This window comes from Limanda limanda, chromosome 15, assembly GCF_963576545.1.
Source record: "Limanda limanda chromosome 15, fLimLim1.1, whole genome shotgun sequence".
In the NCBI taxonomy this organism is placed as follows: Eukaryota; Metazoa; Chordata; class Actinopteri; order Pleuronectiformes; family Pleuronectidae; genus Limanda; species Limanda limanda.
Window position 1 is genome coordinate 18,386,658 of NC_083650.1, and position 22,964 is coordinate 18,409,621.

Consider the following 22,964-nt stretch of genomic DNA (forward strand, 5'->3'; position numbering starts at 1 on the left):
AACACTGTCATTTCTGTACACGTCCGGCCATATCTCCCCTTCCGGTAACACAGAGTGAGAAGCTGATATGTCAATCAAACCCCAATGAGCCAGTGTGTCTGGCCGAGCCTTGAGGTCAAATACTGCACATACCAGGTGCAGCTTTAGAAGTGACTTTGACATTAAACAGGAGCCAGTCATCGGTTCCAGCTCATCTGGCAAACATCCAAGGCTTCCGTGAGACAGAGTCGGGCCGCCTTCGCAACTAAACCTCCTCCACATATACACTAACCTGCAACGGGAGCCTCGGCCCCTGTGTCTGGCTGCTAAGACATGATCTCATGTTGTAGTCGGCGTTGCCACCTCGAATGATCCTGGGTGTGGCTCTGACCTGACAGAGTGCGCGCGGGGGGAAACCAACATCTGTTTGTGGGCAGCCAGTGCCACAGTTTGTCTGGTGCCACCTAAGACCCGAGGCACGGATTTGTCATGACACCGTATACTGCTTGGACATGCCAGCACCACTTTGGATATTTCGGTAAATCTACTAGATAGCAGACGGGCAGCAATTATTATTTCAAGGGCCTGGGATTATCCTGGAGCCCAGGACTCGCCCGGACTGCAGGCTCTCCAAGTGAGGAGTGACTTCTGGATGAATCACCCAGTCTAGGCCTCCAGCTTATGGTATGAATACTCGTCGGCAGGGTGCATATCAAAAAGAACAAAACAAAGTGTTGCTCTTGGGTGTTGAGTTGACGGCATGGAAGAACAGGGTTGATGCCAGGGCTGGTAAGGGTTTCTGTTTCCCCAAGCTGATTGTGCTCAGGCTCACAGATACAAATACATGCTCGATACTTTAAAAAGATGAATATTTGAGTAACTAGCAGGGATGAAACCGTTTCAAATGCATGAGGCAGTGATGCGGAGTGACAGCAGCTTTAGCAAGTGCTTTGAAAAACGTTTTCTGTAGATGGGATCTGATAAACATCCAGAAAAATGGAAAAAATGGTAAAAGATGATGAAAAAACAGGAAATGTAAAGATTGATCAGCAGTTGGCCTCATCAAGCCAAGTGGAATGAGACACATGGTAGTAAATTAAAGTCAAGAAGAATTAAAGTTTCTTCTTACACATGCTGTCACATACATTTTATGTGCAGAAACAATTAAAAAGAAAATTATTCAGGGATATATTGCAAGTGAAAGTGTAGGAAACTGGAGTAGACCTTGTAGACAGGCACGGTTTGTTTAGGGCATTATTTGAACATGGATGTTATCACATGCAATGAAATACAATGTACTGTCACTTGAAAGACAGTGACCACTTACCGCTTTGTCAAACTCCATCTCTGAAAAGAATTTATACCAAGGTTCATTCTCTAAATCTACATCTTCTGGACTTACATCCTGAGTCTATGGGGGCATGGCAACGAGAAGAGGAGGAGAAAGACAAAGAGAAGACAGTTCAGACAGCACAGAAAATACACAGCCCAGCAAATCAGCCAAGCAGACATTGTTGAATGAGCCAATGGGTCTGTCCAACACCACAAACTAACTGTGAGAACACAGTGGGCGTCCTTGTAAAAGACGATACCTGCTGTTTTCTTAAGAACGAGTAAATTAAAGGGTAGGTCTCACTACCTCTGCCAAGGAGGTTATGTTTCACCCCTGTTTCTTTGTTTGATGGTAATCAAGATTAAACCAAAACTACAGGACAGAACACAGCCAAAGTGGATGGAAAGATGTGGTGTGGGTCAGGGAAGAACCCATCAAATTGTGGTGCAGATCTGAATTTTCCCTTTCTTAAACATGGTGAGATTGGGCGTTTTTACGATATTATAGAGAATAATTAATGAATCATCTTCAAGGGATTGATATTTATGAGTGTGAGCAAGTCAGTGCAGATGCAAATAAAAATCGGGATTTAGTGAAATTAAAGAAGGGGACGGTTGGGCCTTGGCAGAGGTATGCTCTCAATTCTAGTTCTAGTTTTTAAAGGAGTAGTTTGATATGGGAAAATTCTGACTTGTTTTCTTGCAGAGAGTAAGATAAGAAGTTTGATTATACTGTTGTATCTATAATCAATATGGAGCTACAGACAGCAGCTAGTTAGCTTAGCCTAGCACAAAGACTGGGAACAAGGGCAAACAGTTAGACTGGCTCTGTCAAACCAAATCCAAGCACATAAGTTTAATCTAAAGGAAATCATCAGTTATCATCCCTGCGCCTACATAACAGTCTATGTGCCCATTATTTAAACTGCTATTTTTACACTTACGTTAATGTTTAACACAAAATTAAATGTGTCAGTTATAGAGTTTTAGAGGTTCTGGCAGTCGGATGTTGTTTCCCCCTGTTCCCAATCAAGTGCCAAGCTATGCCAAGTGGCTGCTGGCTCTAGCTCCTGTGTATTAGGGTGGTTTCAATCACCTCATCTAACTTTCCACAAGAAAACAAACATACTCCCCTAAATGCTATTCTTTTTTATACTTTACTACTTTTACACAATACTCACAGACATGCATGTACATACAAAACTTACAAAGCGCTGTAATTGTTTCTCCTACTCATACCGTTAATATCCCTTCACTGCAGCTCAGTAATGAAACACTGTCCGATGAAATACAAACCGGGGTTTTTAAGGCTATTAAGATTTTAACTTTGAAAGATAGACCATTGATTTGACTGCTAAAGCTTTAATATTAAATTCAGCCTAACAGTTGAAAGCAAATTTGTCTCTATGGTCAGCATGAAGAGGAAGAGCAATTACAGCCACCGGAAACTCCTTTAGTGTACACATGGGCATGAGCAATACACTTGAGAATCCTTTAACCAACTCCTTTACACAGGAAGAGCTGTTACTTAATTTAAGTTATATATATATTATATTTTATTCTGTCTAATCAACAGACAAACTATAACAATGACCAAAAAAAATATGCAACTTCATTATGCAGGACAGAAATGTTTGATTATCTAAAGTAGGTGAGGGACGACACAACTTCATTCACCAAGAGAGAAAACATAAACGACCTGAAATGACCAGCGACAGCCACAAGGGCACTGACCCATAATAACTGAGCTTGTAATTGAAAAACAACAGTTCATTATATGACAGTGGTCCCAGGATGAACTGGAACCAACTGTAATGAGTGCGTTTGCTGGGATCGGGCCAGATGGCTATTAACATCTACAAGCTGAAGCATCTGAGAAACATTGATTACACCATGAACAAACTACTAAATCACAATACCGATTATCCCCATGTCCTCCAATTTGTAAGAGAGAATAAAAAACAACATCCATGAAATCTAAATGCAAAGTATATGTGCTCTGGTTTTTTAGGGTAAATGTTAAGCTGTACATATAGGCAGCAGCTTCCAGTTCTCCACTATATCCTCAAAAGACAGCCCTCAAGGACATTGAATAATGCTGCAGCATGTTATTCACAAAGTGTGAAGCCCGGAGATGAAAGTAAGAATACACACATGATCCCTGTTTTGTGTCTGCGGCGGGATCCTCTCACACCCGGTCGATTCAGCCCAATAACCTTAAATTGAAAATGGGAAGACAATGGCTATCCTTGTAAGCGATACTCCCCCCACTGCCAAACAGGATCATCTGTCGCCGCAACAGGACACCCTTCAGGAATGTGGTGCACATGGCGAAGCAGGATACACATACATACATCGCCTCTGTTGGTGAAACTGCCACCCGGGAGCTTAGATACAGAGGTGGGTGGGTGGGTGGGTGGGAGGGTGGATGGTGTGTGGAGTCGGGGGGGACAGCTCACACGACATGCACGCAGGAAGAGGGGGTGAGAGAGAGAGAGAGAGAGAGAGAGAGAGAGAGGAACAGGCGAACAGGCAGGCGGGTAGCATACCGTTCTCTCCAGCTTCAGCACCGACGATTTCCCCGGCTCGTACTCAAAGATGCTCTTCGGCTCTGCGCGGTACTTCCTGGTGTCTACCTTTTTATCCGGGGGCTCCCACTCGTTCCTGTGGAGAGGCGGGCGGCGGGGAGGGGTGGGGTGTGTTGGATGGGAGAGAGAGCCAATCCTTATCACGTAGTCTCCATGGCAACCAGTATAGGCTAAGATGTGTTTTTTAAATTTTTTTATTTAAACATGACGTCCGTCCTCATTAATCCTGTTTTCTCTCTGCCGGTGCCTCTCTTCCTCTAATGATGATACGACAGAAAATCCAATTCACCGCTGAGCCAAATCAGTAATTAGATCAGGTAAACTAGATTGTAAGCCAGTGACAAAAGACAGAGCACGTCATCATTTCCTGAGAGAATCTCTCGGCGTACACAGACAACACTAAAATCACTGTTCCTGAAAGGAAGGAAATAAGACTCTTAAATAAGAAGAATATGACCTTTCACTTATTCCCATTATATAAATAAAACCTTTAAATAAATGAAATTCTTTGTCGCTGTCGAGAACATTCAGCAGCATCACACCACGACAGACATAACCACTGAGGAAAGAGAAAGGTCAGTCCTCGACTTGTCATTTACCGCTCTAATGGGAAACAGCTTATCCTCCATCACCTGTCCTCCTTCATCACGCTATCACTCAGAGCAGAGCATGCTGTCTCAGTGCTGAGATACTGTATGTCTGTGTGTGTGTGTGTGTGTGTGTGTGTGTGTGTGTGTGTGTGTGTGTAGGACAGTAGCCACTGGGGATAAAATAAGCTCAGATCGACAGAGTCAGGAAGAAGGAATATGTTTTTATGCCCTGCACGGCCGTGTTTAGTCACACTTACGAGCAACTGTGTGTAAATAAAGAAGAAAAATCAGCTGTTTTTTCCTAGGAGTGACGTTGAAGTCGTACTGAGGGAACACATTATGAACACTGATCTACCATTACAGCAACGATATCATGGAAACTCTGCCTGTAAACTAAACAGGATTTTTCTGGTCACAATATCATTAAATTAAAAATGTCTTTCTATCCTGCTGTTAGATGTATTCTGAGTTGTAAACAGCTCCTGATCCGAGTGAGCATCACAGGTAGGGTTGAAGCAGATGGACGTCACTGACCTTTTGGCTGAGGGTTTGAGCGAAGAGGAGCGCGTTGGCACCGGCATCGACCGGCCTCTGGAATCGAACTCGGCGTCGCTTTTTGAGCGCGGGACCCCTCTCACTGAAAACAGGCAGATAAATATGGACAGGATGATGCCTCGGATGCATTAATGAACCCGCAGAAATGTTACCTGTGTTGAAGTGTGAGAAAAGGCTGCTAAGGGGTTGAACGTTATCTTAGAAATACTAACAATGGATTTTCTGGCTTTAAAATCCATTTCCACAACTCACCATCTTCCAAGTAACCAAGTGGGCTGGGGCCGTCTTCTGAAGGAGGGGCCGGAAACAATAAAAAAGTTATTTATTATCATTGCCACTATGCCTACTTCTGTTAGTTGAAAAGAAATGAATATAGCACAATACTAAATTATTCAAAACCCTCTTTTCCTGTGTTTGTCCTCCTGCTTCACACCTTCCATTATGCCACAGAAATCAAAGTGTGTCGAATCAAAGCATTTCACAGGAAGCATTACTGAGCTAAAAAGGGACGTTAGCATCGACCAGCATCAAGGCTCTGAATAAGTAATGCACTGTGAAGCAAGAACACTGTTGTCACCACATTCACAGGGATCTCAGTATACGTTTTGTGTTATAACCTGTGATAATAATAACAGAGTTGTTTACAGACATGTGGAAGTTGTCTGAGAAATAAGATTTCTAAAAGCCCTGCCTTATATTAAAATACAAATCACTCCTCCTCTCACTGAAATGAGAAGATCCAAAACCCTAAACCATAAACCAAACCCAATCCAAAACCATACCCCAACCCATCCAGAAATTCAAACACTAATTGCTGAAGCTGATTATGAACAACAAACCCAGGGAAGGTTATGTTCAGTCTGCACAGGCCACAGCCTCAATGCAGGACTGCAGCAGCACTTAGTGGCGTTAAGCCTACACTACATCCCATGGTCACACTTTTACAGAGCTCGATCATGAAATAGACTCAACACATTCTGAAATATTAGAGAAATACTAAACTGGCAGACGTTATTAATATTAGATGGTTAACAGGAGAAATGGAAAGGTCATTAATAAGCTGTTATAGAGGAGGGGATGGGGCTGATTGGTTGCATTTTTTCAGCCTGCTCTTACTAGCTCTTCCTAAATGATCAAACCTAGCTTTAAGAGGGACTGCTATGTAATGGCTATGTTGTTATAGAAAACTACACTATAACTACCTTTAACTGTATATTTAAAAATGGGCCGGACATGTTAAAGACCAACTAGGTTAGATCCTAAAGTTTTAGGTTACATATCGGGATGAGCACGAAACTTGTAATGTACTTGAAACTGATGGGAGTGGTTGCTCCCTGCGAGGAGTGAGAGGAAAAAAGATGAGTTAATACTTTCAAATACTTTGGACATCCTCAAGGTGTGTGTTTTTTTTTACTTTACGTGTAAGCTTTGTGAAAGATTAGACACAGCTGAAGCATTTGAAAGGGCCCAGGATGGCTGCAGATTAGTAAATCTTACAAGAGCGGATACCTTTTGATTTCATGTGAATGTCAAAGTTCTCAGGGAAAATATAGGTGGGGCGGTAAGGGTTTTCCTCAATAGGCTCTGAGCACGGTGGTGGAGAGACAGAACATAGTGTGACACACAAAACAAGCTGTGGACAGCAACAGAGAAACATGACAGAACTGATCAAACACACAAGGAGTGGAGACGATGGTGATGGCAAACTCTCTTACCTGGTATTCTGTGTATCTGCTTGAACATTGTCTTATACCAGTCTTTGGACTTTTCAGTGTTCTGAAATAATGATGGGGACATTTTGAATCAATACAAATTTCAAAAAATATTTCAATTTCAAGCAGTAGTAAAGCCACACACATGTTCAGGTTCATGGTTGGATCAAAACATTTTGAATGATCATAATGTGCACAAGTATTAACTTTAACATTGGCTGAGGTCCATTAAGACTAAGTCCTCATTAATGTTATCAGCAGAACACATGCTGTTCCTATTATGATTTATAAAAAACAAATACATATACAAAATTACTCTCAAATCTAGTAGTCATAGTATTAAGTCTGAATTGAGAGGAAAACTACACAAATAAAGTTTTAATATTGAAAGAAGAAAGTCAAAATTTAACGAGAATAAAAGAACAGCAAGGAGAGCCTGTGCTGGTTGGAGTTCCATTCCTTCTGGGACCAAAATTTCGAACAATTGTGAAATTATGAAACCTCTATCAATATCAAACAGATGTAACTAGTCAATCAATACCACACATTTCCTCCGCCACAAAAGAGACAATTCTTCAGCATGGCATAAATGCATAAATGAACTACATAATATAATAATAATGCTAATATTATATATACCAGCTTGTTTACTGTGACCTCAGAGACCTTTGTATCGTATGAACACCCATTAAACTTATACAGTCACATAATGAAGTCTTTATTAGACAGTAGACTGTGTCGCTCACCCGTACAGGCACAGTGGGATGGTTGAGAGGACTGAAGAGCGGGGAGTTCAGTGACAGTCGCAGCCTCTTCCCGTCCATATCAGGGAGCGGACTGACTGACTCTCTGCCAGGGTCGGGACTTTTGTCCCTCTCTGGGGTTGGGTCTGCACAAAAACAGTAAGTAAATGTGTGAGCAGGACAAAACATTCACAACACATTTCAGTCTAATCTTTTTTCTCTTGGTACTGTCGACAATACTGCTCATGGTGGAAATAGATAATAATAATATTAACAATAAGAATACTGTTTTTTTTATAAATATAGCACTTTTAACAATGCTCAAATATACTTTACGTAGACTCAATAAAAGAAAATTGAAATATAAAATACACAATGACCTTTTTTAGCTACTTTCAATTAAAAGTAGTTTAGACATCTCCTGTTTCACACATTGACCATCGTCAAGACTAACACTACAGGTTTTAACCAAGTCTTTATTTCAGTTTTTGTTAAAAAGGAAGGTTGTTTACTGTGGTGGTGGGTTTCAGATAGTTTATAAAGTGTTGTTTAAAAAAAAAAAAAAAAAGGGAGAGGAAAAGTAGCGTAGGAGCATGAGTCATCTACTACTAATAAACTGACACAAACAAAAACTCCTCTAGGGTTAGAACCCTAATTAGAAATATCTGTTAGTCGTCACCAGGACCCCAGTGCAGAGTGCATACCTTCCCAATGAGAAAGATGCTTTTGCTGCTCTGTTGTGAGAGAAACAAAGACAAGGACAGGACAGTGTGATGTGACTAAGCAATGAAGCAAACTTGTGACAGCACTGATTATGTGTTACAGAGAGCAAGACCAGGCTAATGGATCACAGACAAGACACAGTAACAGTCGGACGTACGGTACAATCAAGCATATCACACACACAGTATAACATTTTGTTCATGACACACTTGCAAGCTTAAGACAACTCTTGTTCACACCATCATCCACAGCTTACAGACTGTTGTGCTCACCTCTGTTGTGTTGCAGCAGGACGATGGTGGGGTTAACTATGCTAGTGCAGGGATAAACAGAGCTGGAGGACGGCGTGATACAGTTGTGAATGTCAGTGGAGGATGGAGTCTGATTTTCAATGATGCTTTCTGCTGAATTGGCCTGAAAGTGAAAAAAACAAAAACAGTGTAAAGAAAAGTTCCCATTTTCCCTGGAATGTTCCTGAAATCAAAATACAGAGATGGCATAGTTCTCACAATTGCAAAAAGCACAAAGAGCCAAACAAAGATGGTGTGTTAAATGGAGTGGAAGTGAACGTACCTGGCACCGAGTGTTGTTTACAGGAGGTAAATCAGCTGTGATGTGGCTGCCTCCCTCGGCCAGTCCCGCTTTAGAGCTGTCTCCATTAATCTGGTTTGTCCAGCCACCTAAAAACAGTCCAGAACTCTCTCAGCTAGGCAGTGAAGGCAGCCAGAATGAAAACACTGAACGCATTCAATAAGTACAGTATTTCAATGAAATTATAACGGTAAGCCAGAAAACCATAAGAGATAATTGCTGATCAAATAAATCTCCATTACAAATTCTGCAGCGTGTGAACGCTTTTGGTGGTTTTCAAGCCCACAGTTGTTAATATCCCCCAGGAAAGGAAAAAAAAATAGATTCTCCCACAATCTCTGAACTTTGTCATCGGAACAAAGCGTCTATTCAGTCGACTGCAGAGGCCGTTTGTTCCACTGGCCTTTATATCCAGGCTCTACAACAATTAAAGCATCTCCCAACAAGCCTTGGCCAGCCTCCAGTCTGTTTCCAATGTGCTCTATACGCAACAAACAAGCCCACAGTCCAGGCCCCCTGCTCCAAAGTGCGGTGTGGGCAGGACGCAACAAAAGACCTCTTTGACGCCACAGTGAAAATCAGAGCAATCGCCCTTTAATCCCGACGGGGACGTGTGTGCGCCCTGTGACTGAGCAGAGACTTCAAAACGTGATGACTTACATAATCCTCACTTGAAAACAGATCTGTGAAAGGCATGTGAGGAATTTTTCATAACAAAAAAAGAGATGATGAAATGTTCTTTAAGGTCCTGCAACATTCACATCCACTGTCCACATTCTCCGGTGATGAGTCCTTATTTCACACAGCTACGCAGCTATTGCCGTCCTCTGCGCGTGTTTTCATCAGCTGTGGCATTCGCTCTGACTTACTTGGCGCCGTGATGACATTCGGCTCCTCGCTGATGCAGCCTTCATCATCGATGTGGACGCGGGTGGCCCTGAGAGTCACGACCCCTTTGCCTTTGCACACTCTGCTCGGGTCCAGGTCTGAAAACGGTTAAAGAATTAGACTCTCACTTCCACAGCTCCTCATTGTTCAAGACACAGCAGTCTTATGCGGTGTAATAACACTCGTGTGCACTCCTGCTTATGGGGAGCAGCTGGGAATCTAACTCATCACCACCTCATGGCCCAAATGACTAAAATAGAACGGTAACATCAAAATCAGGACATCAAATTAATATCTGGTAGGTAGGGCCGCAAAACTAATTATCTATGATCACTCTGTCAGGGGTTGGAAGTAGAGCAGCTGAAGCTTGTCCTGTATATCATTATTCATCAACCTGCAAGTTGTTAACCTGACACCACGTTGTTGACAAGTGAGCTTAAAAAGCATCCTTCTAAGTTTTCTTAGAGAGTATGAGGTGTCCCACGGCTGTAGGTGCTGAAAGATTCATGAGGCGGAGGGACACCTCACCTGCGGCAGGAATCAGGTCAGGAGATCCTTTCATGGTCGTCAGAGGCGTGATCCTTACAGCGCAGACTGTACGAGGACCTGATGGGGCTAAACACACACACACACACACCCACACATTTCATAATTAGAAATGTAATATTGTATGCTTTTTCTTCTTCTTTGCAAATGGTGAACATGTATAGTGTGCATTATAGTTACATGCAAATGAGGAATTTCCTATTTTAGTCTAGTTTTTAGTTTATTCTTTTATATGTTTACATTGTATTTGTATTTTTTTTACTTGGGCACTCCTCATCTCTTACTCCTCCTTACTTTCTTGACGTTTTTATATTTCTCTTTTATAATATTTCTTTGTCCATGTTAGTATGGAGCAAGATCTGGCACAAGAGTTTCCTTTGGGATTAATAAAGTTCTGTCTTGTGTTATCTAATCGTACTTACTGGGAGATGCTCTCGGTCTTACACTGCCCTCTGCTGGACAGCTCTGGGGAAGAAAAACAAGGAAGACATGACACTTAAAACATTGAAGGAGGAAAGGAAAGAACTGGATATCTGCAAGATGAATGTAGATTAGTGTGAGTTATCATTAAAATCAGCCTGCAGACACACAAAAATGCTGCTATGCACTGTAGCGAAATGCTGCAAAGATAATCCCAAATTAGAATAATGTGTTTTTTCTTACACTGCAGGGATTAACCGAATGGAAAAAAAAGCTGGGAATGAAATATTAAAACCTGAAATTGGATAAAAAAGCAATAACCTCTATAGTGTTTCATATAACAAAATCTGATATCTATTAAGATGTTTTCTTGGTTCGGTGTTACAAAATAAATATAGTTTGACTGATATTAAAAGTCGCGGCAGTGGTTGCATCAGATGCCTTGTACAGAATAATCAGCTGTCCTTAAAATCCAATATCACTGCTATTCATGTGGAATATGAAAGTGATAAATATGAAGCCATGTCAACAACTGCAACATGTAAAATGACTCAAAACACATAAGGAGGGTGATACTAGTAAGTTAAAGTTCAGCTAATACTCAGTTAACTCTGCAGGTGGCCATCCAGCTCATTAAGATATTACTCCGATGACGTCACTTTAGTCTAAGCAGGGAGTTTGGTCTGCACTGGACCATTGACATGAATTGAAACTGTTTTGTGTGTTCTCCCTTAGGGACGAGAGGGGAGAACAAACACACTGCATGTTAATCTGAGCTGCATCAGCGGAGCATGCAGAGGCAACACCAGGACCACCAGAAAAGTAAAACACTTCCCACTGCTCCGCCGGGCCTCCCATTGTGCTCGGCCTGCACGACTAATTTAGGAGACATCCCCATTTAAAATGCCAAGAGAGGGGCTGATTGAGTCAGGACACAAACACACACACACACACACACACACACACACACACAAACACACACACGCACAAAAGCTCTCCAACAGTCACTCATGCATGCACACAAACACATTTCGTAGTTTCCTTCGTAGGCTTTGGGGGATTGTGATAGAAATCCATTTATAAATTTACTTTATGAAGTCAATCTACAGCCATAGCAGAGTTTGTGTGGAACTTTGTGCGCACTGTGTTTACGCATAGCAGTAAATAAGCCAACCTGCGGAACACGCAAGGGAATGATGTTCCAGCTGGAAACCTCCACAAACAGATCCTAAATGGATGAGGGGAAAATGGGAGCTATTCCAAACAGGTCCCGTGGGGACACGCAGCAAAAAGCCTTTTAAAACCTCTACTGGGCTCGGCGCTGAGCTGTCCCACAGCTTCAGAAACTGGGTATTTATTTGCCTTCTCTCATCAGCAACATCCGCTCGCTTCCTGACCCCCGAGACGATGAATCCGTGATCTAATTTCCAAAACCATTAAAGGACATGCCTGTGAGGAGTTCACTTGCCTCTGTATCCTCAGATGAACCCCAACATGGTGAATATACAGTCGAAAGGGTGACGTGGGAGTATTTGAGCCTCTCACATATAATAGAGAATGTGAAGATGACAACTTGCAGTGTTCAGTTGGCTGTATAAACACAGGAGAGCTGAGATCACCCACTGGCCTTTTTAGGAAGAGATGCCACGGAGCAGAGCCGGGCAGAGAACACCATCCATCCAGTGTGTGACAAAGCAGAGAGGTGCTCTGTGGCAGCCCAGGAGTTTTCATGCCAAGAAAATCGGGGACATTAGAAGAAACATTATCAGCGAAACTCCTGTAATACTGCAATTTACCTAAATGCACCATTCTTTCTTATAATCTGGGGACATTTCAGATGTCTATGTCTCTCAAATTACATTACATTACATTACATTACATTTCATTTAGCTGACACTTTTATCCAAAGCGACTTACAATAAGTGCATTCAACCATGAAGGTACAACAAGAATCAAGTAATTTTCTTCGAGAAAGCCAAACTACAAAGTGCTATATGTAAGTGCCATATAAGTGCTACTAAATATATACGTTTTTTTTTTATTTTATCCAAGGTATAGTCAGAAGATATGGGCCTTGAGTTTGCGACGGAATAGGTTTAGACTTTCTGCTGTCCTGATGTCATTGGGGAGCTCGTTCCACCATTTAGGAGCCAGGACAGAAAAGAGTCGTGATTTTGTTGAGTGGTTAGCTCGCAGTGAGGGAGCAACGAGCCGATTGGCAGAGTCAGAGCGGATTGGACGGGCTGTGGTGTAACGTTTGACCATGTCCTGGATGTAGACTGGACCCGATCCATTTTTAGCAAGGTACACAAGTACTACTGTTTTAAAAGGGATGGGAGCAGCCACTGGTAACCAGTGAAGGGAGCGGAGGAGCAGATTGCTGTGAGAGCACTTAGATAGGTTAAAGACCAGTCGAGCTGCTGCATTCTGGATGAGCTGCAGAGGTCGGATGGCACCAGCAGGTAGACCAGCCAGGAGGGAGTTGCAGTAGTCTAGTCGTGAGATGACCAGAACCTGCGACACTTAAAGTCAGTTTGGATAAACTCTTCCGCAGAAAGCAATGCTAAAGTGGGGGGTTCAAAGTTCAGGTGGTAGTGAGATAAAGTCAGAGGACCAAAGGTTTAATTTTTCAAGCCTTCAGCTCACATTCTCCACCAGCGTCTCTCAATAGAGATCAGGCTGTGCTAGTTTCGAGCAGCAGTTTCTTATCAGTAAGAATATTTGGATGTTTCTTTAAAAAGTGAAGAAGAGCAGCCCTGACACTTCTCCTGAGCGCTGACGTCTTCTGATCATCTGGAGAGGCAGAGAATTCTCAGAGCTGACAAGCCTTGAAACAGCACCGGTGTTATTTATGCATTAAAATCATCAGTCAAGGCAACGGCCATAAAACACGCTGTCAGCTCAGACCTGTGTGATGAGCTCAAAGCAGGAACACGCAGCAAAGGCCAGATGATTCATCTCATTTTGCAGCGCTCAGTCCCACAACTGCATGACACACATAAATCTTCAAATAAATTACCTCGTGGGGGAGTTATAGCAAAAATATCTTTCCAAAACAATCAACTCCCAAGAGACTATGATCATCTGCGAGCATGACAGTGGATCTAGAGAGATGCATTACCTCCTCGATGATGTGTGCAACCGTCGCTCCTAAAGTCCCGGTCCCTCTGAAGCCCCCTGAGACGTGTGGCTGAGCTTTCAGGGTCTCGTCTGGGAGGGACGGTCCTAGCTGTGACCTTGACCCCTCGCTATGTAGGGGGTCTGTTTGTTTTCGACAACAGGCGTGCCCAGATGGACCTGTCAGCACATGCCACCTGGGAATGTGGCACCCACTCAACGACTGTACAGGCTACCATATAAAAATCCTCCTCCCCCCAGCAGAAGAGGAACAGACGGACCAGTGGAGGACGGATGGAATTCGCTACTGGATGACTCAGCTGCCCGAAAGGTTTTAATACCTCAGTCAACATGATGGCTGCATGCTAATGTGTGATTACACATATATGGGGCTGTCACTTAGGGTTCCATACATGATTAATTCATATTTTTAGCTAATTAATACATTTTTCCCTTTGTGTAAAAATAAATCTTTAAACTAGCTCTTTGCAGAAAAATCAGTTCATAACCCAGATGATATAATTATTACAATGACATATCACATTACGGGATTAATTTGATAATTGGGATAACATAAGTTTTTGTAAAATATGTTTATTGGCTTTTGTGGAGCATTAGTTTTGTTTCTAAACTTATTGCAAATATATCTCGCAATTTTGTCAAGTCATTAACATTTTATGGATCCACACTGTTATCTTGATCCACACCAAAAATGCCATTGATTCTTCCCTGACCAATACCGCATCCTTTCATAAGCTTTCTTGGAATTCTGTTCAGTTGCTTTTGTGTAATATTACTTGAAAACAAACAAACCCACAAAAAAACAGGTGTAAACCTCCACATTAACACATGTGTGGACAATCAACTGGATGGTATCTAACAAATGCATCTAACTGTACTAGATAGAGTCTTTTTATGGGAATAGAATTTTCCCTGACTTGATTTATGAGTTTAATATCTAACCCGGTGAACCACAGTATTCTCTGCTGGCAGCAACAGTCACTTTATCTGAATCAGGCCCCAGATTCTCTCTGTCTGTCCCATGTGAACTCTAAACAAAGCCGGGGAGGGTGGCATCGAGTTGAACTATGATGTGACTCACTCAGGGGGGTCTACGCCATGTTAACACAAAAGGAGCTCTCATCACACGCTCAGCTGTACTGTGGCTGCAGAGAAAGGGCCGTTACATAACAGCGTTTGACTTCTGCTTTGTCAACAAATGGCAGAGAGGGGAGAAGCCTTTCCAGCGCCGCGCGTGAATCCCACCAAACAGCTCCAAACATGGCTCGAAAGGGCCGCTCCGGAGCAGCGGCTTATCCCCCTAATTGAGAAGAGACCCCCACCTACCCCTGCACCCTCCCGACTCTCTTCCATAAACAGCTTCCACACCGGACCGCGGCCTGGGATTCTACACATTCCTCGGGCCCAGCTATTTGAAGTTCATTTCAAACAACTGCAGCATAAAAGGAAATGTATGTAACTTACACACCGCGGCCATTATGGGCCTTGGAGCCGGATTATGCATTCATGTTGATAATGGATGGAGCTTAAGCCGAGACTATACACTGCTTCTATGCCTTTGAATTCTTTAAGCCTTGCCTAATGAAAAGCCTGAGAGATAACAAGTTTGTAGTCATCTTACAGTGTCGCTGTCATTGCGAGACCGAAGGAATAGAACTCCAATAAGGAATTAAATGATTTTAAGGGTGAAACAAAAAGCACCAATCACACCAAGCCACTGAGAGATGTGCCCCTGCTTGGAGAGGCCTTCCGCCTGCCAGTGTGTCCTTGAGAAGCCCTGACAGTTGCTGGACGTGAGCATAGCCAGATCCCTGTGCTGCGACAGGGAACACTTGGCCGGCACATGTGAAGGTCCCGAGGAAGGCAGCAGCGCCTGTTACCGACACTGGGCCGGAGAGCCAGGCTGCTTACAACGTGCCTGCTAGGCTTCTAGAGCCAGTGTAATAAGAATGTCAGTGAGCCGACAGTTTACCCAGGGTGCTACATCTTCACGGCTCCGGGCTTCGGGCTTCACTCCAGGAGTGAGTGCGCTTGGCTCACAGGGCCCGGGTAAGGATAAACATTAAACTGAATATTCAAGCAGCTCTGCGGCATCTCTGCGGGCGACTCTCACTGAGTTTATTTTAATAAGCGGCGGCGCTGTGTGAAAAGTTCAAAGTGAGAAAATCTTATGGGCAAATGAGGACATAATAACAACTAACATCAATAAGATTAAGATACAGATACATTTTATTATCCCACACTCATGCAAGGGGAAATTTAACCTCTGCTTTTAACCCATCTGGTGCCAGACACACAGAGCAGCGGGCAGCTGTGTACGGCGCCCGGGGAGCAGATGTTGGGGGAGTAAGGTGCCTTGCTCAGGGGCACTAGACAGGGTAGGGAGAATCCTCTTGGATTTTTGGACAGATCAATCCAGGTTCGTCTTTTTGTTGTTTCTCCGTGGAGTCGAACCAGAGACGAACCAGAGACCTTTTCTGCCCATAGTCCAAGTTTCTGCCACTAGTCCACCGCCTCTCCAACAGAAATATCCCCAACAACAGCATTGTTGAGATAATATAGTGCCATTTAATTTTGGAATATGAATAAGTGACGCCTGACACGCATTTAATGTCACCAGATAATGAGCTCAGCTGTGCACCCGAGATTCCTCCTGGCTTAGATAACCGGGCGCTCCACACACGAGGTGAGCTGCCGTGATGATTCAAATCATTGTCTTGAGAGGCTGCTGAAAGTGATTCCACATCTCCACTGGATATTTTGACCCCCGACGTGGATTGGAGCCTCTGAGTGCGTTCCCTAATATAACTCAGCGAGCGCCTGTGTGACACGACCACTTGATAATTGAGTCATAGGATATGGCGGCTAAACGTGAATATAAACGGCGATGTGATAATCCAGCAATTTTAAGTGCTATGAAGGTATCCTCGTGTGAATTGAGCGTGCAGCGGGACTCCAGCGACCCCCCCCCCCCATCATGTGTCTATTTCAGGAATGCCGAGCCCAGTCTGACTCGCCCCGTCACACCCAGACACAAACACAACAGGCATCGATAACAGCCTGAGTGCACAGGCGACAACACACACACTTCATATTTTCATGGCTGTTTCTTACATATTGCAGTAATTATTAGGGATGGGGGGAAAAATCGATTCATTTACAAATCGCGATTCTTGTGAATGACGATTTTAAATCGACATGCTGCCTCCCAAATCGATTTAAAAAAAAAAAAAAAAAAATTAAATAAAAAACATATTTATTGGTTTATACCGGAGGGATATATGGGGGGAGCAACATCACCCCAGAGCATGTTGACCAGCTCTTGTTTTTGCACAAGAATCTAAACATACCCAAGCACTAGCTTTGCATCGGCTACATGCAAACAACAATAGCCTACTTTTTGTTTATTTCAAAGTTTATATTTTAAGTAAACTTTTATTCATTCTATTTAATTTACCTTTTATTTATTGTTTAAAAGTAGCCTAAGTGGCATACATTTCTTAATCTGTCAGTTTGTGTGCAGTTGACAGGGGCTATACAATAACAGGGCACATTTTTATTTATTTTCTCTATTGGCTGCCCGGCAGTCATTAAGTTAATGTTAATATTTGAAATAAAACTGGTAAAGCTCTAAGTGAATTTGACTGTGTTGTATTTGAAGGAATGATTCAACATTTTTCCATGGTCCAGTATTTAAAAAAAAAAATAACCAAAAGAAATCCCAGGAAATCGTAATATCGAATCGCAATACTTACAGAATCGCAATACCCACAGAAATCGCAATACATATCGTATTGCCACCTAAGTATCGTGATAGTATCGTATCGGGAGGTCCCTGCCGATTCCCGTCCCTAGTAATTATATAAAGATGCAAAGCGTTACTTGTGTCACTTGGTAAATCCTGTTTTGGTTTGATGTTTACAAACATGCTGCATCTTATTAAATCATCTGCCAACGACGGCCATTATGCTGTTGTTTTCCATCATCTGTCTCTGACATGCAACGCAGGGGGGGAGAGGTGGAGCTGTGCTGCTGGTGGTGGAGGCTGGGGGGGGGGTGAGTGCTGCTTAAATCCATCACCAAAGCATAAATTGTCTTTTCACTGCCTTGTTTACATGCGTCCATGATCAGGGGACTTCTTTGTGTCACGGACCCTGAAAAGCCAAAGCATAACACTTCACTTCACCAGCCACTTCAGCCAATGGCGGCAGATGGAGAAAGTCGAGCGAGGGGAGAGTGGAGGGGGTTGCTAAGCAACCTGTTGTAACATTAACATGGAGTGAAAACAGAAACCTGGTGTCTGGCTGAAGCATCCGGCCCGATCCGAAGCTATGTGTTATTCAGTAAAGACAAGGCTGCGTGTCACTACAAAGGTTTTTTGTCATTGCTAATATCAAACTTCCCAACACAGCTGTCACAGGGGAACTCAGACACATGAATGAAGTAGAATGGAATAAATAAGGTATATGTCTCAGGAAAGAGAAGAATTAATTTAAATTACATGGCTAATGTCAAGGCTAATTCTGTATTAAATCTAATGACACTGATAATGCAATATTTGTATTTCCCCAGAAAAAAACAAAAATAATGGACTGTTTGAGACTGTTTATGTTTTTTTCTGGGGAAATACAAATATTGCATTATGAGTCATATTTCCAACCTTTTGTTTCAGACTTGAAACTTCCTTTTCTGTTTTCAAATCATCTCTCAAAATGAAACTTAACTGTGTAGCTTTTACTGAATGTATTTTGCTATTAATTGCTTCCTTTATCCTATTATTTGCCACTACTTTTAAAAGATGTATTGTTTTATTTGTTGCCTGTGATTTAAGGTTTTGTCTTATATCATTTGCTGCCTTTGATTTGAAATGTTATTGTATTGTTTTGCTTGTTGTCTCTGATGTATTGTATTCCTGATTTCATTTATCCCTTTATATATAAATATAAATAAAAGTTATTAAACAAAACTGAGATCATCTTCTAAAAAATGGCGACCAGGTGATCTGGAGAACATTTGACTTTTGCAAATCTTTGAAATTCCGTTGTGAGATTTATGTTTCTGAGGGTCATTCCTCTCAAATCTGGGGGACCTATGTAACGTGACTCTGAACAATCCTTATAAAATATTAACTATGCTGGGTTGTCCAACAGGTCGCATCTTTACTCTGCAGGTTATCAGTCTTAAAATGCAACACTTTGACCACGATATATTCTGTCTTAAATAAAGCTCTCGATGTTACAGGCTTATAAAAGCAAGAGACATGTGGTGTTGTTGTCACTGTTATGGAAAATTGCTGTAGTTCAGAAAGAAAACCGCCCTTGAAAACGTCATATTCTTTCCAGATGATTTCATCTCAAATCAAGAAGTTGTCTAAAAAACTCAACTGTGCTATTGGAACCAGTGTGGTACATTCATGTTACATATAATTACTTCTTACTTAAGTTCATATGCAGTTCATATTTGACTTTACTCAACAATATGAGGGAAAAGGTCACCAGAGTTTGACTGCTCTGTGAGTGACTGAGTGAGGAAATGGCTCACGGCTGAGCTGCTGGGTTGACTGATGTATCTGTTCCATTTACACATCACGCACACCTATCACTATCTCTGTGTAAACACCTACAGCTCCTCTGCTCAAAGGCTGTAAACCAGGAGCCAGCTCCACATAATGCTTCACTACCGCTGAGTCAATACTCCTGCGAGCCTGAAAAACTTGTCTTCCCCAGGCAGCAGTGAGCACCAGCTCTGCCTTCAGGGACATGGAAATATCTCAGTGACAAAACTCTTCAAGGAAACACAACAGAAACTCTTTGAGGCTTGTTCAAACATTCACAAAGTCCTTTGACATGTAGTGAGCCGATGGATGTCCTCTGTTCTTTCTGAGCAAACACCAGATACAGTATCTCGAAAACAACTGCGTCCAGAACGAAAACATGATTAGAGTACGATGTTCTGTGTCGTCCCTGTGACAAAACACTTAGAAACAAGGAGTTCTGAGGAAATCAGTCCGACTGCTCTGCCTCTGTCCTCGAAGCCGTTTGATTAATTATTTGTGTTGGGGTTAATATTTTATCGAGCTTGATTAGCGTCATGTTACACAGATCCTTTGGAGTAGGAAAAAAAAAGGAATGATCATTGAAGTGAAATTGGGAATGAAAACACAGGCAGAGATGAATTCATCTGCAGAGGTTTTAGAGGAAAATGACACAGCTCTCTGATATGGGAGCAACTCGTTTTTGTAAGAAGGGTGTTGATTTAAATCTACAATATGTAACTTTGGCTGCTGGGGGGTCTCTCAGTCTGAACAGCAAAAGACCTAAGGTGGGTCTCAAATGTAGGGGACAAATGCCATGAGAAACAAAGGCTCCCACAGGTGGATCCTTCAGGTGGATCCTTCAGGTGGATCCTTCAGGTGGATCCTTCCCGGCCCAACAGATCCCAGGATTCACTACGCTTCACTGATAGACTGTTGATTAAAAGAGGTATGGACGCCAGGAAGTGACCAGAGGTCCGACGCTTGAGTATCACACTTCAACTCAATCAAACAGCAAACGGCATTTAAACTTTCTACTCTGAGAAACTTCATCTTAGTTGCTAGGCAACAGCAACTAGGACGGGACAAGCTGGCGATGCAAATCCTAAGTTTCTGTAGACCAGACCCACAAATTTTGCTTTGGCCTTCGTGGTCTATGCTTCCAACTCAGGAGGCGGTCTTCACAGGCTGGGTAGACCACGTCCTCCAGATGAGACTCTCTCAAGCTCCAGTTTGATGACATCGTGACGTACCGTTGAATTCACGGATGAGGTAATGCAAAATGTTATTCATGTGACACACCAAACGGCAATGAATAACTGTGATCCACTACCAGTGACCAAATATAGAATATGGAAGGAAAAAACAGTTCACTGGCTACCAGGTTAGCAAAGTCTTGTTCCTTCATGTTGTTTGCCCTAAGCAGACATGATGCAATTGAATGGTGACCAAAGTCAAACGTACCAAATTGGGGTTTTCTCTGGTTTTGTACATTGTTGGAAACATTTTGGATCATGTAAGTACACAACTCAACACTAGATATAACATAGGTCTAGTAGTTTTTGAAACCTTTTAATAAAGAACTGTTACATATTATATCTTGTATTCCCCGGGAATAAATAGCTATAATAATGTGATAGAGTTAAAGTTAAAGGAGAGATTCTGACAAAGGGATATGTTAGGATATGAAAACATGGAACTTCAGAATAGCTCTCACTTCCAGTGTTTTATCTTGGTGGCAATTTATCTTGTTTGGTTTTAGTATTTATCCGTTACTCATATCTCATATAACTGTGTCAAATACGTCACTTGATACACGTAACTTTGGACATTGTTAAAAAGTCTTTCCTGACCTCTTAGAAGAACCAAAATATATGAACTAGGGGCAAGTATTGTGTGTGTCTGTTTGACTCCACACTCGTGCTGGTCATTATTTGGACTCAGCCAGACCTGTTTGTCAGACTCCAACATGAAGTTTAACATTCACGTCCACGACTTCTACTGCAGTTACACAACACAGCTGCTCCCCCAGTCACGCACACACATAAAATACGCCACTGGGATGAATAGGAAATCAGATAAATCCCTCTGGAATAAAACATCACAACTTGTTTTATTACTTCATAACAATGAATCCCTGGCATTTTTTTTCTTGAACTGCAGCTTTAATTACTTTCTACATTTACTGCATTTTCCCTGTCTGGATACATCTGTCAAATAAATGCTTCAGTGTAACGTGACAACACAGTGAGACAATGACAGTGAAACACTATTCAATCAACTCTAACCAGCACCTCCATGCCGCATAACATGCATTCCATTAGGAGCATGGTGTTGATGTCACAGGCTTATTGTATGCATGTGGAGTAGCTCTGACTCACAACCGCTCACAGTGACACAGCCACCGATGCCTGACAAGTTAAAACAGACAACCACAACAAAAATGATCCGTTTTTTGAAATGATAGCAGGCAGTGGGTACAGTGAGGCAGCTTTTAAATTACCTGACTTGAGTATGTGGGGGGTTTTCTCCTGGGTATGTGCCCATGGCGGGTCGCATTCCCACTGTATCTATGGATCTGTGTTTGCTGCAGTAAGTGTCCCAGAGCCAGAGCCAGGGATCCAGAGCCCCACTGCTCAGATGCCAAATCACAAAACAACAAAATAATCGACGGATTCATATAGAGACACTTTGTATTGGATGGAAGCTGCTGACTTGACATCACCAGGACTGGGGTGATTGATGAGAAATGTATTAAGTGCTGCTGCTGCGAAAATAAAACAAAGTCAGCTGGAAAAGGGGAAATAAAGAAAGGGGGAATGGGATAACACTATACTAATGGAGATGAAATAAGAACTCCTTGGAAAAGGCAGTGCAGAAGCCGCATGCTGCAGTGATGGGACGCATGCTTACCTCGGTGTGATGGTAATCCAGTGTCGCTGCTGCAGAGCTGCACACCTCACTGAGCTGTGTGTCAGCTCCTCTCCAGCAGCAGGGTCCCGTCACAGCTCCACCAGCCTCCACGGCCCCGGCTGCGTCAACTCCGCCGAGCACCTTCACAATAAAAGCACGAGAGAGTAGCCCCGTTGACTCATTCTGCAGTTGAAGTGGCCACAGGGCCGGCCCTGGCAATGTTGGCGCCCTAGGCGGGATTTCATAATGGCGCCCCCCCAACATACACACGCAAATTGCCATGCATCCCCAATAACTTTTGGACTGTATACAGATGCACACACAGGCAGACAAAATTGTTAAATATAAAAAAAAAATATATATATAATACAATTTTTTAATTATTTATTTTTATATACCGCATTTAATCATTTTTTTCAAGCATATACTTACTTGTTGCTCCAACATTAACTGCAACAGCGTCCCAACGTTTGTATTTTCGTCTCATATGTGCTGAGGATCATACAGCTGACTGTACTTCTCCACTTCAATTATCAATTTAATGTCATCCATCTTCAAGAACTTCTCCGCAGTTTGCTCGGTTCAATGTCGGGTGTGGAGGGAAAATAACGTATTCCTGGCTGCCACTTTATAGGTAGGTGTTATAGGCCTGAGTCTCTGTGAAAACACAGTATTGTGTAAAATACAGGCTGTCTGAAGTGATTACTCGTTAA

At 42.5% G+C, this 22,964-nt stretch overlaps 1 protein-coding gene across 1 annotated transcript in view; it reads right to left on the bottom strand.

The window, feature by feature from the left end:
* LOC133020309 (sorbin and SH3 domain-containing protein 1) overlaps positions 1 to 22,312 on the bottom strand; it is a 43,128-nt gene extending 20,816 nt beyond the window's left edge. The window contains exons 1-14 of the mRNA XM_061086821.1: positions 22,252 to 22,312; positions 10,670 to 10,712; positions 10,230 to 10,316; positions 9,683 to 9,799; positions 8,796 to 8,902; positions 8,495 to 8,636; positions 8,204 to 8,233; positions 7,503 to 7,645; positions 6,760 to 6,820; positions 6,554 to 6,628; positions 5,297 to 5,332; positions 5,024 to 5,126; positions 3,861 to 3,975; positions 1,307 to 1,390 (exon numbers count right to left, since the gene is read on the bottom strand). Of these exons, the coding sequence (XP_060942804.1) occupies positions 1,307 to 1,390; positions 3,861 to 3,975; positions 5,024 to 5,126; positions 5,297 to 5,332; positions 6,554 to 6,628; positions 6,760 to 6,820; positions 7,503 to 7,645; positions 8,204 to 8,233; positions 8,495 to 8,636; positions 8,796 to 8,902; positions 9,683 to 9,799; positions 10,230 to 10,263 (1,047 nt within the window). The 5' untranslated portion in view covers positions 10,264 to 10,316; positions 10,670 to 10,712; positions 22,252 to 22,312. The remainder of the gene's footprint in view (positions 1 to 1,306; positions 1,391 to 3,860; positions 3,976 to 5,023; positions 5,127 to 5,296; positions 5,333 to 6,553; positions 6,629 to 6,759; positions 6,821 to 7,502; positions 7,646 to 8,203; positions 8,234 to 8,494; positions 8,637 to 8,795; positions 8,903 to 9,682; positions 9,800 to 10,229; positions 10,317 to 10,669; positions 10,713 to 22,251) is intronic.
* Positions 22,313 to 22,964: the final 652 nt, after the last annotated feature.